Source organism: Dendrobates tinctorius, unplaced genomic scaffold (genome assembly GCF_039654945.1).
Source record: "Dendrobates tinctorius isolate UK_male_01 unplaced genomic scaffold, ASM3965494v1 ptg000003l, whole genome shotgun sequence".
Classification (NCBI taxonomy): domain Eukaryota; kingdom Metazoa; phylum Chordata; class Amphibia; order Anura; family Dendrobatidae; genus Dendrobates; species Dendrobates tinctorius.
In genome coordinates this window covers 72727442-72747250 of record NW_027361671.1, presented here as the reverse complement: position 1 = coordinate 72747250, position 19809 = coordinate 72727442, and the positions used below count along the sequence as shown (strand labels likewise).

At 37.0% G+C, this 19809-nt stretch overlaps 1 protein-coding gene across 6 annotated transcripts in view; it reads left to right on the top strand.

The window, feature by feature from the left end:
• The window catches only part of ZNF608 (zinc finger protein 608), a 131361-nt gene extending 111773 nt beyond the window's left edge, over positions 1-19588 (top strand). For 3 of the 6 annotated variants that reach the window (XM_073557053.1, XM_073557118.1, XM_073557196.1), the window contains 7 exons: positions 7573-7660; positions 7846-10270; positions 10632-11040; positions 11993-12168; positions 12688-12841; positions 13643-13724; positions 18524-19588. In XM_073557053.1, the coding sequence (XP_073413154.1) occupies positions 7573-7660; positions 7846-10270; positions 10632-11040; positions 11993-12168; positions 12688-12841; positions 13643-13724; positions 18524-18530 (3341 nt within the window). In that variant the 3' untranslated portion in view covers positions 18531-19588. Of the gene's footprint in view, positions 1-7572; positions 7661-7845; positions 10271-10631; positions 11041-11992; positions 12169-12687; positions 12842-13642; positions 13729-18523 lie in introns of those variants that run through there. The other 3 variants (XM_073557230.1, XM_073557232.1, XM_073557231.1) reach the window with 3 other exon arrangements.
• The last annotated feature ends 221 nt before the right edge of the window (positions 19589-19809 follow it).

Below are 19809 nucleotides of genomic sequence, written 5' to 3'. Positions count from 1 at the left end.
CTTTAAAAAATAGAAGTCAATAATTTTGTAGAATTATAGTCAGGTATATGAATAAATAATTATACCAAAAAGGTAATAATGACCATCATTTTCATGTGTAAGTTGAAATGCAGTCATTAACTGAAGCAGAAAAGTGTTTAACAGGCTTAAAACTGGGTGAGGAACAGCCAAACAAGAACAAGATCGAGCATACCAACTAGATAGATATTCTGAATCAGGCCAGGGTCATACTTGCGAGAAACTCACATGAGTCTCGCGTCTCAATACCCGGCACTGCCGCCGGCACGCACGACCGAAGTGTGCGGTTGCATGTATTTCTATGCAGCTGAGTGCTCCTGCCCGAGCACTCAGCACCCTCATGACTAAGGGTGCTGTAACACCCAAAACACGTTGATTTGCTGCTATCTTTGCTGATACATTTATCCTCCATGCTTGAAATATCAAGTGAATAAAGAATTGTTTTTTTATTTCACTATATCGTGGAGCTGGATTTTTCCCTCAATATTCTAATTGGTTAAGTGATTTCTAGTGCAAATTTGTCTGAAACTCAGACCTCCTCCAAGCCAAATTCAAATGATGTTTGACTCTAATATCTCATATTCTTCACAAATCAGAATGAAAATCATAAGGACCTTCAGACACAGTGAGTATTTGCATGGTTAATGTTATAAAAAGAAAAACTACTAGCCAACATCACTTGAGCTTATTGCAAAATGGTAAAGGTCCTGCCTCATGGAGTAGTGCTTCTGAGTTTGTAATGCTAGAAGAAAGAAAATTGAACTTCGCTTTTTAGAATTATGCTGACTAACACAAAAACTCCAGTGATGCATGAGTCTGATATTTGACATTCTTCACACTTCAGATTGAGAATCACAATTGACTTAAGACACCCTGAGTATTTTTCTGGTTAATCTCATAAGTCAAGAAACACTACTTGCTAGTATCAGTAGACCCTATGGCTGAATCGTTAGAGCTTCAGCTGCAAAGAGTGGAGATTGTGGGTTCAAATACTAGGAGCAGAAGATGTAATTTATTATTTTTAAAATTAAGCTGGCTTCCACATAAACTACAGTGATGTTTTATTTGTAAGATCTGACATTATGATTGTCATCCTAACGTATTAATGAAGAGTTTTAGACACACTGTGTATTTGCATGGTAAATCACATAGCCAAAGGAAATTTGGGGGTTGAGGCACTAATTTACCATATATCTATGTCCGAGTGACTGTATGATTACATAATTTCTTAGAAAAGGGTCTAATGATCAAATTTTATTTATTGTAAAATGCAAATACATTTATCCAAGAACTGGTTGCAAACTACAGACCACTAGGGGGTCTCACTAGTCCACTGCTCGCTAGGTATAGTCCTTCTTTAGCAGCAAAAACAGACATGAGGAAGTATGCACCTATGATAGACTAGCTGATGCTTACTACAGCATGCATGTGGGACTTTTAGACACCTCACAGATCTGTAGCCCTCCTGGGATTCAAATGCAGGAGCGCTGCTCCATGAGGCAGGAGGTTTACCATTTGCCATAAGGTAAGTGATGCACAGTGGAAGTTCCCTGCATCTTTGGGACTGCAAGTCAGCAAATGGAGACTGCGATTTGGTCAGGATTATGGGTCTCCTTAATGCTGATAAAGTGTTAAACTGTAAAGCGCTGCGGAATATGTTGGCGCTATATAAATAAAGAATATTATTGTTATTATGCTGAGAAATACAGGCAAACTATTATACATCTTGCAATTAGAGATGAGTGAAGATCGTCGGTTCCCTCCTTTTTCGGCAAGATATAGCACTTACCGAAGAAGCTGCATTGGGAATCCGAATACCTGGACCGCTCCCGATAATCAACGGCGAACAGCTGATTATCGGGAGCGCTCCAAATATCTGGGTTCCCAATGCAACTTCTTTGGTAAGTGCTATATCTTTCTCAATAAGGAGGGAGCCGATGATGTTCACTCATCTCTACATGCAATACCATCAGGGAGCTGCCTAGTTGACTTCAAATTTATTCTACAGTAGGACAATGACCCCAAACATACAGGCAATGTCATTGAAAATTATTTCCAGTGTTAAGAAGAACAAGGAGTCTGGAAAGTGATATTATAGCCCCTACATTAGAGGTTAGCTCTGTCACTTTCCAATGCTGGGGTTCTGGATTCAAATCCCACAGAGGACAACATCGGTGGGTAGCGGTATTGGTATGTTCTCCTCGTGTTTGCATTGATTTCTTCCCACATTCCAAAGATATACTACTAACAGGGAATTTAGGTTGTGAGCCCCAAAGGGGACAGTGATGATGTCTGTAAAGTTTTGCCGAATATGATGGTGCTATATAAGCAAAACATAATAAATATATAAGCAAAGCATAATAAATCATCCAGTGTGTGTGAGATTACATGAAAATCTGTGGTTGGTTTTCCAAAATGTTTGGAGCAACCTTCCTGCCAAAGCTGTGTGCAAGTGTACCTGGAAGAATTTATGCAGTTTTGAAAGAAAAGGGTAATCACACCAAATATTAATTTGATGTAGATTTCTCTTTTGTTCTTTCACTTTGCATTTCAATTACTGAAAATACACGTTTAACACTTCTAATTCTGAAATCATCATTACCTTGCAGCATCTTGTTTCACATCAGCTTAAGACTTTTTCACAATATTGTGTGTATATATATATATATTTATATATGTGTATATAAATATGTATACATGTATATCCTTAGGAGTGACCATAAGGAAATATATTATATATCTATCGAGAAATCTGTGGAACTCTGCTCAATTATATGTTCCTGGCTCAGCATAGATCTTATGTCCAATTTCTGTTATAAACGTTCTGCAGAAGATTTTCCATCATGTTGGGAATATCAAATGTTTCTGATCAATGCAATGTTCAATACTTTCTTTTTAAGCATGACTTTATTGAACAAAAATTCCTCCTGGACATACACTTGAGATATCTTTCAGTGAATTCAAACAACTCATCAACCACCTTATAAGTGTGGGGATCTCCTCAAGTTCCCCAATACACATTTGTCATCAAGAAAAACAAGCATCAATTTCTAGTTTTTTGATCGCATCCATCATGAAAATATATGTAGCAGCAACTACCTTACATATACATAGCTTGTATGTAACATGTATATAACAATTTATAGTGCCTTTTATACATAGACCTTGTTTTGGCTTTTTCTTTATTTTGTACATTTTCCATCTTTATGTAAAGTTAATTATTTTCACAATGTAAAGATTATAAACATTAAAGTAAATAATAATTAGGTAAAACTTAAACATTAACCCCATTTTTTGCTTTTTCTAAGGCTTTAGCTCCAGATCTCAGTCCAACAAGTCACAGGGAATTACTTGTGACAAGCATTGACCAATCTCTGGTTGGCTTACCGTATGTTGAAAATATTGACGCCCTCAGGGAAAAGGAAATAATAAAAGACTTTTAGTAAAGATTTAGTTTAAGTATTCGTGCAAGCTTTCTGTTTTTTATTAGTCTTTGAATGCTCTTCTTGCTGTGTCTTTTATGTTTTCTTTCAAGCAATTTTCACTATACATATGTGCTAGATCAGAGACTTTGTAACACAGTTATTCGGCTTACTTTGTAGAGTTCAAAATACATAAGGCGTATTCCTGTGCTATAAATATAAGAGGTTGTTGGTGGTTTGAAGGCACTCTTGGTCCTGAAACATTCTTGCCTGGAAAGCAGCTGTTCTAGCTATTGCAAAATAGCTTTACACTTTAAGCTGAATATGTTCTAATTTTATTGTTTTAGCCATTTCTAAAAATTGTTTTCTAATAAAAACTTAATGAAAGCCGGGACAGCAGCAAATTATCAGACATATTACAATTTTAATATGTTTAAATTAGATTGATGAATTCGGACAAGATAAGGTGACATAGTTGCATCTTTGTGCTAATTTTTTGGACTAGATTTTTAATTAGATTTTGTATGTGTAAAGCCCCCGTCACACATAGCGATCTCACTAGCGAGATCGCTGCTGAGTCACAAGTTTTGTGACGCAACAGCGATCTCACCAATGAGATCACTGTGTGTGACACTGGCCAGCGACCGGCCCCCCTGCTGGTTATAGCTGATCGTCTTGGAATGGCCAGGACATTTTTTTGATCGCTGGTCTCCCGCTAGCCAGCACGCATCGCTGCGTGTGACAGGCGGGAGACCAGCGATCAGCGCGCTGGTAACTAAGGTAAACATCGGGTTTCTAAGTGGCGCACAGCACTTAAAAACCCGATGTGTACCTTAGTTACCAGCGTGCTGGTGCAGGGAGCTGGTAACCAAGGTACACATTGTGTTTCTAAGTGCCGCGCGCTGCTTAGAAACCCGATGTGTACCTTGGTTACCAGCTCCCTGCACCAGTGCACTGGTAACTAAGGTACACAGTGGGTAACTAAGCGACGTGCATCGCTTGTTACCCTCCTGTCCCTTGTGCTGATCGCTGATGAAGCTGCCTGTAATATCGTTGTTGGGATCGCTGGTGCATCGCCATGTGTGATGGGGCCCTAAGACTAGGGCTACACAGCAAATTTTTTCAAACTATATAATAATTGTGAGAATGCATTGCAACATTGCATCTATTGATTTTCCATTGGCATGAGTGAAGACCTGTGAATGTATGTGGTTGTTAATTGGCTGTCTCAAAAAAAATATCCCTATTGGATTTTTGGAGACAGGATACAGGTGACATTATCTGCAAAAACTTTAACCCAGTCACATTCAGCTCACATGTTCGCCATGTAAGTGATGTGGTTTTTTTTACAGACAAATTGCAGTCCAAAAATATTTTCACCATAGCAAGCCACAGGCAACTGCATAAATATTTTTGTTTCTGTGACTTGTATGAAACTTGTCATTGTGTGGCAAGAGTCATCAAGTAGCCCTGTTACATAGTAGAAATAACAGACTATTAGTAAAATCTCAAATACCATTTTCAAAACAGAGCATGAAGTTACTGGCGGCTAATGAGATTGTTTGTTTGTATTGGTAATGAAATTTATAGTGTCAGATATGTTTTATTTTTTTATTATTGTGAATAGCTTTATTTTATAGGCTTATTAGAAAGTTTGCCAATTTTGTAATTTAGGGTTGTATATTGAATGCTGAAATAAAATGACCCAATTGGAACATGCTGTGCTAGACAGAAGCAAAAATGAGTACCTCAATCAACCTAATTAATTCCTGCTACTGTTTATTATGTAACGTTTTTTGCAAGTTTTTAAGGTTGTTTATATCACTTTTCCATTATACTTTCACCGTAGATTTACATCAAGCAGTAAACTTTTGAGACATCTAATTTAATTGGACAACACATCAGGCCACAAGTTGGAAAAATCAATGTAATATTACAGATCAGCAGAACCTATTGAGACACATGAGCACATTAGACATATATCTAAGAAGAAAGACGAGCTCAGGTGTAATCTAATATATAAAGCTCAAAGTGTGTATGTGTGTATGTATGTGTGTATGTTTGTATGTCCGGGATAGGCATCCGCACCGTCGCAGCTACAGCCACAAAATTTGGTACAGTCACACGTCTGGACCCCAAGAGCGTCCTAAGCTATGTTGTGAGGCGAAATTTTAACCCCACACGTTCCAATTCACCAAACAATTTTGCCCCTATCTACATACTGGGGGAAAAAAGTGTGTGCGTGTCAAGCCCCGCCCCTAATTATGATGTCATAATGCCCCTATTTTCATACTGGGGAAGCAGTGTGTGCGTATCAAGCCCGCCCCTCGTGTGATGTGTGATGGGTATATGGACACGGGACTATGAGATGGCGGATATGTATGATGGGTATATGGGCATGGGACTATGAGATGAAGGATGTGTGATGGGTATATGGGCATGGGACTATGGGATGGAGAATATGTATGATGGGTATATGGGCATGGGACGGAGGATGTGTGATGGGTATATGGGCACTTGACTATGGGATGGAGGATATGTATGATGGGTATATGGGCACGAGCCTATGGGATCGTGGATATGTATGATGGGTATATGGGCATGGGACTATGAGATGAAGGATGTGTGATGGGTATATGGGCACTCGACTATGGGATGGAGAATATGTATGATGGGTATATGGGCATGGGACTATGGGATGGAGAATATGTATGATGGGTATATGGGCATGGGACTATGGGATGGAGGATGTGTGATGGGTAAAAGGGCATCGACTATGGGATGGAGGATATGTATGATGGGTATATGGGCACGGGCCTATGGGATTGTGGATATGTATGATGGGTATATGGGCACGGGACTATGGGATGGAGGATAATTATAATTTGCTATAACTAACCACAGTTAGCTACTATGCCCAGGCAGCGCAGGGCTCTTCAGCTAGTGTTAGATAACAGGTGAACATGATATTTTTTGACAAAACAGAATATCAATATAGGCTATGCTCAAAAACAATAGTCCAAAAAAATTCTGTGTGACACACATAAAGGTGAACACCTATTGTTTTGTTTTCATTGGTTGTTATAGATGAGACCTAATTCATTTTGCCCTGAAGGAAACCCTTTATATTGAGAATTTTTAGCATATAAAAAGGAATCTGTCAGTAGGATCAACCCTTTTAAGCCTTCTATATTGACATGTAGGTCATAGAAAGTTGAACAAAATGATACCTTGATATTTGCAATCCAAGGTTTAATTCCATAGTAATCTACATTTTTCTTAATATGTAAATTAGCTGTTAAGATATATGTGTCGAACAGATCTCCAGAAAAATCTGAATCCAGAGCATTATTTTTTTTAAATGGAAGGTGGCATTACTAGTTTTAGACATGTAGATCAGGAGAGCAGATTGTCAGTCATTACATGTCTCACACTCATAACACTGCTTTGGTTTACAATAAGCTCTGGAGGCAGATTCTCAGGAAGTTCATTGTCTGGCCCTTGGATCTTAACAGCACATTTACATATTTAAACAATTAAACAACCCATTCATCGGATTGCAGATATCAAAGTATCATCTTATTTAACTTTCTATGACCTGCCTGCCTATATAGTCAGCTTAGGAGAATTGATCCTGCTTAAAGATTCCCTTTAATACTGAATAATTTTTTAGGGGTTCATAATATCTTTGTACATGCAATATAATCAAACTTTTTATAAGGAATATATAGACCAATACAATTTTAAACACTTAATATTCTTTCAGGAAAAAATAAATGTTCTTTCTCTTTATGGTTAAATGCAGAGGTTACTTTGTGTTTTTTTTTCATTTTGTAAGCTAGCACTTAGATGTTCAATTTGACTGTTAAGTGAAAGCAATTATGTGTAATAATAGTAACACTAAAAGGTAGTGTTTTACAGCAGGACATGGCAAAAATATTTCCTGCTGTCAATTCTATCTCGATTGTGCATACATATATACAGTTTCCTGTGGGTTTTAGACTGAGGTTGCTAAAACCAAAAAAGGAAGCAAGTCAACCACAGCTACTAAAACATAGTAAACTGAATCTTTGAAAGTACTCCTAATCTGGAAAAATACATAAACTTAATTGAATTTTCTTTTTATATGCAGGTGTACTAGTTGTGAATGTCACATGGCGGAATAAGACATATGTTGGTACTTTATTGGACTGCACAAAGCATGACTGGGCTCCTCCAAGGTAAGCTAGTAACAATCAATAAAGGATATTACTCAATAAATTGTGATACTTCAATATTACAAAACATGTAAAAAATGTTTAGCATGTTTAGGATTGAACTCTATATGTTTTTGAATATATAAACTATAAAACTTTTTTTTATAAAATAATTGAATATGTTTTTAAATATGTAAATTCATTTATAGGTTTTGTGATTCGCCAACAAGTGACCTTGAAATGCGTGGAGGTCGTGGTAGAGGGAAACGGGCAAGGTCTGCAGCTGCAGCAACAGCATCTGCCCCAGGCAGTGAAGTAAATTTTCCAGAAATTAGAGGACTTCAAAATAAAAATAGAGGTGGTGCAAATGGGAAAGGGAGGCGTGGAAGCATTAATACAAGTGGACGTCGGACACCACCAAATTGTGTCATTGAGGATATTAAAATGAGTCCTTCACCTATTGGTAAAAGGAAAAGTAGGCCTGCAATGGAGCTAGACCTAACTTCTAGTTCAGAGGACAATAAATCAGGGAAGAGGGTTCGCACTAACTCTCGTAGCATGCCAACTACCCCACAGGGAAAAAATGACTCTTTTTTGGACCAAGGCTGCTCTTCTCCAGTTTTAATAGACTGTCCACATCCAAATTGCAACAAAAAGTATAAGCACATAAATGGACTTCGTTATCACCAGGCACATGCACACTTGGATTCAGACAGCAAACTGGAATTTGAGCAAGACAGTGAGGATAAAGTTTCAGATTGTGAGGAGGCTCTAAGCAATGTGGCACTTGAATGCAATGAATCAAGCACAAGTTTGGATCAATTAAAAGCGCCCATGTCTCCTGGTTTACAAAGTGCTCCTGGTACACCAAAGGGCAAAAGAGAGTTGGCAAACAATTGCACCAATCAAGTTAGCAATTCAAAAACTGCCAAAACTTCTGGAAAAAGGAAAGGATTAAATGTGGAACTTAATAGCCTTCCTATCATATCTAACATGTCGGTTACACTGGACAATTGTGCATTAGATGGCAGTCTCACTGTAGAAATGCCAAAACTGGAAGCAGAGGGAATAATTGAAAAGAAAAATGAAAAGAATAAAAAATCAAACTGCAAGGTTGATAAAAATCTTTCAAAACTTAAAACCACTAGGCCAATTGCTCCAGCGCCAGCTCCTACACCTCCTCAATTAATAGCAATTCCTAGTGCAGCATTTACAAACACTACAACAGGCACAATGCCAGGATTGCCATCTTTATCTACTGCTGTTGGCCAGGCAACACCAAAGAGTCCCCCATTAAAACCTATTCAACCAAAGCCGACAATTATGGGAGAGCCAAGCAGTGTAAATCCTTCTCTTACATCACTTAAGGACAAAAAGAAAAAGGAAAAAAGAAAATTAAAGGAGAAAGAAAGTAAAGAAGCACTAAGTCCTCAAGAGGAATCTAAAGTTTGCAAAGTGGAAGATTCAAAAGTATCTCCCAAAGATTTATGTGGACATTTTTTAAAAGAGCATATTAACAAGAGTGATTCTATTACTAATGGACTGCCCGAAACTCAAGAAAGCCGAATGGCTAGTATTAAAGCTGAAGCAGATAAAGTGTATACATTTACAGACAACGCACCAAGCCCATCTATAGGAAGTGCCTCCAGGGTTGAGTGCAGCACTGTGATAAATGGACAATCTACTATTGCACCGTTGCACGTCTTGACACAAAATGGTGGAGATAGTTCTACTACGAAGACAAATAGTCCAGCATACTCTGATATTTCAGATGCTGCTGATGACGGGGGCTCTGACAGTAGGTCAGAAGGTATGCGGTCAAAGACTAGCTCTCCCACAGATATATTATGTAATAAAGACAATCTTGTTAAGGGTCACTCTACACCCATTTCACAATCATCTCAAGTAAAAGAATCTCACTCTCCGTACTACCATGGCTATGACCCTTACTATTCACCATCTTATGTGCACCCTGGCCAGGCCAATACTCCAGTGAATGGAAATGTAATCACTAACCAGGGAGGAAAATGTAAAAATGAGGTAGAAGAAGAAGTTGAAAAGAAAGAGAAGACTGAAAGCTTAGATGCTAAAAAGACTGAAGTAAATTCCTGTACCTTGCCACCTCAGCATCAATCTGTCATTACACAACGACACCCTGCACTAGCCCAGTCACTTTATTATGGACAGTATGCATATGGTCTCTATATGGATCAAAAGTCTTTGATTGCATCAAATCCAGCCTATAGACAGCAGTATGAAAAATATTATGAAGACCAGAGAATGGCTGAGCAAAAAATGACACAAACAGGAAGAGATTGTGAGAGAAAACTTGACAGTTCACCTAAAGATTTAGTTAAAGAAGATTCAAAGTTGAAGAATATGCCATCATCTACAATTTCAAAAGCACCTTCAACTCCTGAGCAAGTTAAGATTAACACAAAAATGACCATATCCAATAAAACAGAAGATCCTGTCAAACCCCAGCTCCTACCAAATCATCACCAAGTACAGTGTGATAGCTATAAAGCAAAACAATTGGAGAACCATCAACTTATAAAAGAGGCAGTGGAAATGAAATCTGTCATGGACTCTATGAAACAAACTGGAGTAGATCCAACTGTAAGATATAAACCGGTAAGCGATCAAAGCAAAGTTAAAGTAAATCCTGTGTCCAGTAAATTCATTACATTATTTTTTGTCTTTAGAAATATGCATTATATTTACTATGGAATAAAGGTTGAATGCAAGTTTACATTTTAACATCATGCAACTTGCAGAGATAATAATTGAAAAAGAAAAGTTCTCAACAGAACCCAAGAATAGTTTGCAATATCTAAAATTGATATTCATCCATATCAAGTAAATTCTAATTGGTAGTTGGAAAAATGTAATCGAAAACATTTTGGATATTAATGATACATATTCTTATACAGGATTGAAGTGATAGCCCGCTAACAACTATACTTATTTAAATATGTCTTTTATTTTTTTTAAGGAGTCTGATTCCAGATCATGGCATCATTACATTTACCAGTCAAAGTATCTTGAGCAGCAAAAAGCCGAGGAAATAGAACGTGAAAGAAAAATAAAAGAGGAAAACTCAAAAACTCCTATTAAAGAGACTGTATTACCAGTTCCTTTACAAGTCACAAAAGAGGAGGTAAAAGAGGTCAAGCGTCCAGAAACTCAGTTAGTGGAAGATAACAAGAGTAAAAATGATGATCGGAAAACTCCTGTAAATTGGAAGGATTCAAGAAATGCAAGAGTTGCTGTTTCATCGCCTATGAGTCAGCAGCATCAATCATATATTCAATATTTGCATGCATACCCATATACACAGATGTATGATCCAAATCACCCAGCCTATCGGGCAGTGTCTCCGGTTTTAATGCATAGCTATCCAGGTAATTCTAATTTTTTTTTTTAATTTTTACTTTTGTTTATGAAAATTATATTTTCAATTATATTATGAATGTAAATAATCTTTAAACAAACTCTTCTCTCGGATATATACATTTTTTATATCACTTTTTTTATGCCTGTCTTAATATGATCTATCCTTATAAACATTTTGATCTTGCCATACTTTGGTTTCTAGGGTTTTGATTAAAAAGAAATAAATATCCATAAATTGAATAAAAAAATAGGATTTTAGTAATACATCACCTATTCAATTTTCAGTCATATGCAGGGAATTTCAGGGAAAGTTCCACATTACTTAGCAGCTTCGATAAACTTAAAATAAATACTAATTCCTGTGGAAATTACATGTTCCTTCTAAAGCCCCCGTTACACATAGCGATATCGCTAGCAATATCGCTGTAACTTCACCGATTTTGTGACGTAGCAGCGATATTGCTAGCGATATCGCTACACGTGATACTTACCTCCGACCGGCTCCCCCGCTGCTCATCACTGGTCGCGCGAGAAGGTCCTGGATCATTTCTCGTCGGGCGCTTCCTGCGGGCGGGAGGACATCAGGATCGCCACGTCTGACAGGTAAGTAGCGACCCCAGCGATGTCGCTGGTGAGATCTGCCTGTTTGACAGCTCACTAGCGACCACTTAGCGATGCACCAGAGATCCATATCGTTGTCGGGATCGCTGGTGCATCGCTAAGTGTAACGGTACCCTAACTTTTGGTCAGTCAAGCATTTTTAAATGTATTAAGTCTGAAAACAATAGCTCAAAATAGACATTTAGAAGTGGAACCTGAAATATGACAATCTGCATTTTATAGTCCCAATAAACAAAAAAAAAATCAGATTTTGCCAAATGATGTTGAAAAGATAATATTTGATCAATTATTGTAATTTTCATCTGTTAATGTACATTTTATTACATTTTTGGTGCACAGGAGCATACCTTTCTCCAGGATTTCCTCACTACAATGTATATGGGAAAGTGTCAGGAAGAGATGAATCTGAGAAAGCCAGCACCAGCCCCAGCATTAACTCCAAATCATCTTCAGAATCAAAAGCACTAGATTTACTGCAGCAACATGCAAATCAGTATCGCACCAAGTCTCCCGCAGTAAGTTCATACACTCTTATATTGATATAAGCTACAAAAGTCTAAATCGAGATCTTTGTTTCAAAATAACTTACCGTTGCAATATCAAATAAATGGAAATTCTTCTTCTGTTTTGGCAGAAACTCTTGAGTAGAAAATTGTATTTTATTTATTTCTATGTGTAGTCTACTAGACAGGATAATGTAGTGTTTAGATTACTGTAATAAGGTAGGTAACTATATAGTGATTGCTGATATTGCCACCTGAGCTTTTCCCCACATGTATGGTTTAGATAAAAAATAAGTTAAAGGCAAAATTAGTGCTTGGTGACCACCTTATATATACTAAAGCTTGGGCAGATACCATTTATTGATATTGAGCAGGTGCTCAGGTGTTTGACATTTGCTTTGAAGTCCAAATCTGTAGTCAACGTCTATCAATAGCAAAAACAACAAAAATGCAATGCATAAATAATTGATTTTATAAAATTGATCCATCCTACTAAAATTATACTAAATTGTTTGTTTTTTGCTCATACAGTTGGCAGAAAAAGCTTCTACTGAACGGGAGCGAGAGAGTGAGAGAGAAAGAGACCGGCATTCTCCTTTTAACCAACGACATCTCCATACACATCATCATACACATGTTGGCATGGGATATCCCCTAATACCAGGGCAATATGACCCCTTTCAAGGTTAGTGTCCTTTCCGCTTTTAAATTTGTACTCATTCACATCTCTGTGACCTTAGTAAATGGTTGGTTAACCTATTTTTTGCCATGATTTTAGACTGCAATTATTTCTGGTTGTTTGTAGCCAGAGTCCAAATAAGTCCCACTACAACAAATTCATCGTCTCTTTTTCTATACTTGATCAACTCGGAAAGTCATTGTATACAAAGTTTAATTTGTGTGCATGCTCCCCAATAAAGTACAAAGTAGAGAGAATTTCCATTCACCTCGAGAGACATCTGGTTGCTTGGGAGATATATTATAGTTATTTTTCTTTGTTCAAAAAAGATCCTGCAAATGTTATCATTTGCTTCTCAGTGTGTAATGGTCTATGCTACCAAACGCTGTAAGTGCTCTGCATGCACTAAAGTAAGGCAAATAGTGAGAAAGAAAATATCCACCAGATGCATGGAAATTTAAAAAGACAAATCATCACGGCATTTACTACAAAAAGCTTTCTTAAACTGATTGCAGTATCAGTTTTTTTTCTTTAAAATACCATACCACATCTGATATCGAAAGTATATAACCTCTTTCGTCAAAGTTGATTATCACAACTCAAAACCGAGCTAAATGGTGGACAAGTGCTTTTTCCACTGCTCACCAACGCCCCCAACTCACCCCAAAAAAATCAAAAGAAAAAACTAAATATTTTATTTTAATCCTATTGATGATGTTACTATTCTATATGTAAAAAGGGAACAGAGTTTGTGATGCATGTGCACTGCATTCAAGTGAATGTTCTCACATGGGGCTTTTCCTCTAGGGTTGACCTCTGCTACCCTTGTTGCCACTCAGCAGGTGGCTGCTCAGGCATCTGCATCCGGTATGTTTCCTACACAAAGAAGGTAATTAGAGTGTCTCCTAGTAAACGAGATTGTGTGTATAATATACACATATATAACATGTATATAATATATGTACACACTCGCTTATTCATACTTATGCACTTACAGACTTATGAGTGTTGGAACTTTTCAGTATTGAGAATTTGGCAGGTAAATTACTAAAAATCCAATTTCAGTGTGTCTGCTTATTCACTATCTTTTCAGTGCCAATTCTAGGCAGACACCAAGGAAATGCTAATGAGCACATTTTAATTTGATTTCTTTTTAATGAAAGATTTTTTTTTTCCTTTTTAGGAACGCCAATGTAAGCTTTATTCTGTAGCAGTGAGCTTTGTAAAGTAAAATATAACCAGTTATCCCTGTCAAGGACATCTTTTTATCCTAGTCCATAGCTTGCCTTATAATAAATTAAGGCCTTTCTAAAGTATATCCCTTATATAATTTGAGTTTCCTTGAAAACTGAAACAATTTCTGTAGCTGTAATTTGAGCTAATGTTAAAGAAATGCTTAAAAGTTCCCTATATGTTGTTTTTGCTCATTTGATGTAACGCATAGGTACATGATGTTGTTGATTCGTTCATTACAGTGTAACATAGCTTACCCGTTACTGTAATATTTAGTCATTGTCTAGTCATAAATGTGATTGCCATATAAATTGTGCCTTAAAGAGACAAAAATAACTGCAGATTAAACATTTATTCAAGTTATAACTTTTGAAATAGCAGAAAGAAAACTATTACAGTGCCTTGCAAAAGTATTCGGCCCCCTGGAACTTTTAAACCTTTTCCCACATATCATGCTTCAAACATAAAGACACCAAATATAAATTTTTGGTGAAGAAGCAACAACAAGTGGGACACAATTGTGAAGTTGAATGAAATTTATTGGTTATTTTAAATTTTTGTGGAAAGACAAAAACTGAAAAGTGGGGTGTGCAATATTATTTGGCCCCTTTACTTTCAGTGCAGCAAACTCACTCCAGAAGTTCATTGTGGATCTCTGAATGATCCAATGTTGTCCTACATGACTAATGATGATAAATGTAATCCACCTGTGTGTAATCAAGTCTCCGTGCTCTGTGATAGTCTCAGGGTTCTGTTTGAAGCAAAGAGAGCATCATGAAGACCAAGGAACACAAAAGGCAGGTCCGTGATACTGTTGTGGAGAAGTTTAAAGCCAGATTTGGATGCAAAATGATTTCCAAAACTTTAACCATCCCAAGGAGCACTGTGCAAGCGATCATATTGAAATGGACGGAGTATCATACCACTGCAAATCTACCAAGACCCGGCCGTCCCTCTAAACTTTCATCTCAAGCAAGAAGACTGATCAGAGATGCAGCCAAGAGGCTCAAGATCACTCTGGATGAACTGTAGAGATCTACAGCTGAGGTGGGACAGTCTGTCCATAGGACAACAATCAGTTGTACACTGCACAAAGCTGGCCTTTATGGAAGAGTGGCAAGAAGAAAGCCATTTCTCAAAGATATCAATAAAAAGTGCTGTTTAAAGTGTGCAACAAGCCACCTGGGAGACACACCAAACATGTGGAAGAAGGTGCTCTGGTCAGATGAAACCAAAATCAAACTTTTTGGCAACAATGCCAAGCGATATGTTTGGCATAAAGGCACCACAGCTCATCACCCTGAACACACCATCCCCACTGTCAAACATGGTGGTGGCAGCATCATGGTTTGGGGCTGCTTTTCTTCAGCAGGGACAGGGAAGAAGGTTAACATTGATGAGAAGATGGATGGAGCCAAATACAGGACCATTCTTGAAGAAAACCTGTTGGAGTCTGCAAAAGACCTGAGACTGGGACGGAGATTTGTCTTTCAACAAGACAATGATCCCAAAAATTAAGCAAAATCTACAATGGAACGGTTCACAAATAAACGTGTCCAGGTGTTAGAATAGCCAAGTCAAAGCCCAGACCTGAATCCAATTGAGAATCTGTGGAAAGAGCTGAAAACTGCTGTTCACAAACGATCTCCATCAATCCTCACTGAGATCGAGCTGTTTGCCAAGGAAGAATGGGCAAGAATTTCAGCCTCTCGATGTACAAAACTGATATAGACATACCCCAAGCGACTTGCAGCTGTAATCACAGCAAAAGGTGGCGCAACAAAGTATTAAGTTAAAGGGGCCGAATAATATTGCCCTCCCCACTTTTCAGTTTTTAAATTTCCACAAAAATTTAAAATAACCAATAAATTTCGTTCAACTTCACAATTGTTTTCCACTTGTTTATGATTCTTCACGAAAAATTTATATTTGGTATCTTTATGTTTGAAGCATGATATGTGGGAAAAGGTTGAAAAGTTCCAGGGGGCCGAATACTTTCGCAAGGCACTGTACAATGCTTCAATTTAGATGGAAAAAACCCCATTAAGGCTTATCTGTTCTATGAACAAAAGCTCATTTTAATCAATAGAGCTTGGAATAATAATAACTTCCACAATTGGATGTGTTAAATAAAATGTTCCTGTGCTGAGATAATCTTATAAATGTGCCCCTGCTGTGTCCTGTGTAATGGCTGTGTCTGACTGTACAGGAACATGGTCTGATCATACCACATCTCCTAGTCAGGGGAGGAAGCAAAAGAGTATGCAGATAGGACAACATGGAATCACTGCTGATTCTTTCTTTGAAGTAAAACATTATTTAACAACAGGCAGGAAAATGTTTTACCTCAAAGAAAGAATGACCTTTGATCCCATGCTGTAACATCTGTATAGTATTTTGCTTTTTCTCCTGCTCAGGAGCTGTGGTATGATCAGGCCATGTTTCTGTACAGTCAGACATAGCCATTACACAGAACATAGCAGTGGCACATTTATAAGATTATCTCAGCACAGGAACATTTTTTGTAAACACATCCAAGTGTGGAACTTATTATTATTCCAAAATCTATTGATTCAAAATGAACTTTTGTCTGTGGGAAAACCCCTTTAAGCAAACCAGCCAGAATGTTACTTCTGAAATTCTGAGAACAGCTTTACTTACAGAGCTTAGGTATATAAGTATTTTTTAAACCACTGCATAATTTACCATTTAGCTTAAATTCTTTTGCTAGGCTTAGGGGAATGGGAATTTTACACAAGGTTCTCTCAATTGCACCACCCCAGCATTTTTTTTTCTGTGCTGAAGTGGTGCTTCAAATCTAAGGTCCATGACTTTAGTGTTATACTTACTGCCGGTGTCTTCACCTTTTGTTGGTGGTGCTCCATTCCCGTAGCACCATCTTGTGATCACTGATTCTGACTGACCAGAATTCAGAGGTACAGGTCACAAGCGCTCAATGCAAGTCTATGAAAGCCAGAATGAGGCTTTCGTAGACCTGTATTGAAAAGAAACCTACCACTCACTCTCTATTTAACAGTTGAGCAATCCGGCAGGTCACAAACTGTGGTAGACAGTTTGCGGATCTCATATCCGAAGCTCCTGTCAATTTTTGCTCTTAGCATAGATTGCAGTACGTCTAAGATTTCTTAAAATCTCATGCACTAGGCTGGCACTGTAAAACACTGCTGTTTTCTCACAAGTGAATTCACATTGAAAAATCCACTGTGCTTTTGCATAGTGGGAACCTAGCCTAACTATTAATATCCTAAGAAATATGCAAATTGCCTCTTCTGAGAAAAAGGACTTGAACTCTATAGCGCCACCTGTTGGTAGTAGCGATCCTACAAGTCACAATCAACCCTTTAACGAGTCTTGTAATATGACTTAGGATAAAAGCCAAATCAGAATCTCAATTTGCAGACACGGTGTTTCGGGCTATTGGCCCTCGTCAGTGCAAAGTGTGAGAACTGATTTGGCTAGGTGAGAGGCTCTCAAGGAGAAACTTTACCCCTTGTCCTAAGAAAGGGCCTTACCTAACTAATCAGTCATTTAATTCCTACTGAAAACATGGCTGTCAGATAATGCTTGAACTATCAGCAGGCATGAATGCTAAATAAAGTATGTAGTCCTAGAAAAGAGGATTTTTCTACCTCAGTACCCCAATAGGTCATGTTTTTAGTATTTTTCATGTAGTATAAATACTTCATGAAACTGTTACCCACGTTTTCTCTATGGAATACTCTCAATTCATGACCTGAAGGAGGACTGGGGTTGTGAAACACTGATTTAAATAGTATAGTTTTCTTTAAATTTTGCAGTTTGGTTAATTAAAAAAATCTTTATCGTCCTTGTTAGGGATATGACTCCTAATGATCATGCAGATTGCATCTAATTTTATTCACACTTTTTGAGTGAATATAAAAAAGTATGCTTCTAATGATTATAAGGAAATTTATGGTAAAATATTCTAAAAACTATACAGATGGTTACCTAGGGTGCACAAAAAAGGTTACAATTGAAGTCTTCAAGCCATCAGTTACAGTATTTTACTTTCTTAAATGAGAAATGTTTCCACTTTATACCATTTTAGCTAAATGTCAAGCTGAAACTCCTCTCTGCTGTTTGATCTTGTACAGTCTAAAGATTTTTGTCACATAGATTTACAATGGCCAGTAGGTTACATTACACAGATTTGTATCGAAGATGGGAACTATTTTAACAATGAAACTTTATATGTTTGAAGTTATCACTAAGTAAAGGGCACCCAAGAGACGGCTGAGAATGTCTTTTCAAACCTTTAGATACCTTATGTTTAATTAGATGTTAGTCAAGACAAAGTGCCGTCAATGTGAATATTAAGATTCCCCCCCCCGCAGTCCTATGATTATTTATTGCATTATATGCTTAGCATATCTATTGTAAATGTAATTTTCCTGTCTTTTTTTTTTCTTTCAGGGAATGAATACATTGAAAATGTACATTAGATCATGTGACTGGATCACATGGAAGAGCAATTTATTACACGCATCAGTTCCATGGTGTTTATATAAGAATGCCTAAGTGGCAGGCAAAAAAAAAAAGAAATCATTACATGTTTTGGTCATTTCTTCTTTTTGTAAATTTCAGATTTTTCTTTTTATAACAGAGTAACATGTTCCTGTAATTAGACGCTCGTGGCAGGATTTTATATATATATATATATATATATATATATATATATATATATATATATATATATATAACCTTGCTCACTGCACTTTTTTGTATATTAACATGCACACAAATATATATAAATATAAATATATATTCTTTACTCTTTTTTTTGTATCGGTAACCAGGCTCGCAAATGTGTAGGGTCTGCTGCTAAACTGCACACCAACCAGTAAAATGTATTTGTCATGTTGAATAGTGTTTACTACCAATGGCTGTTGATTATTTTTCCCTAAAATGTAAATAATGTTATGTATCCATGTGCCTGAAACTTGCAGAAACTAATCATATTGGCCGTAGGCTGTAAGAAGCAGGCTGTAATGACGATACTTTGGTACAATGTAGATGTCTATTTGGTGGCTCCCTTTAAGATGCATTTGTGTAAAATGTTACTGTAATAATTGTCTTATTGTAATTGTGCATTGTGAAAATATACATATGGAAGGCATGGGGTTGCCAGTACCACAGTTAAAGTAAATAATAGGGTTGTACATAATGTATAAAATAAAATAAGTAAATAATGAACATCTGTGAATAATAAAATGTCTCTTTTAATCTTGAATGACAAATAACCTGAAAACCTGCATACCACAAGACATCTGTGATTGTTCTATTACTTGAATAGTCCTGCAGTCTTTTTTAATGTTTACAATTATCCAGTTTTAGAAGAGAGAATATAATGCCATTGCCTGGTTACTTGTTTTATGCTGTAATCTAGTTTATTTTATGTAAAATGTATATTGAATGCTTTCTTTTTATACCTGCCTTAAATAATTTGGCAATCAGAATAAAAGAAGTTGTTTTTTTGTACCAGCTTGTCTATTGTGCTTGTGTTATTTTAAATATTCAAATGTTGGAAAAGTTGGAAAATATTCATGAAGAATTGACTTTGTCTATGGGTTGGGTAAGATCTATCTCTGAGTTGTCCATTCAGCTGAGTATTTTCATTAGCTTCATGGATGGTCTGTGAAGATTGTCATAATGGGCAACAGATACCATAAGCTGCAAAACTGAGCTGGAGATTAGATGAT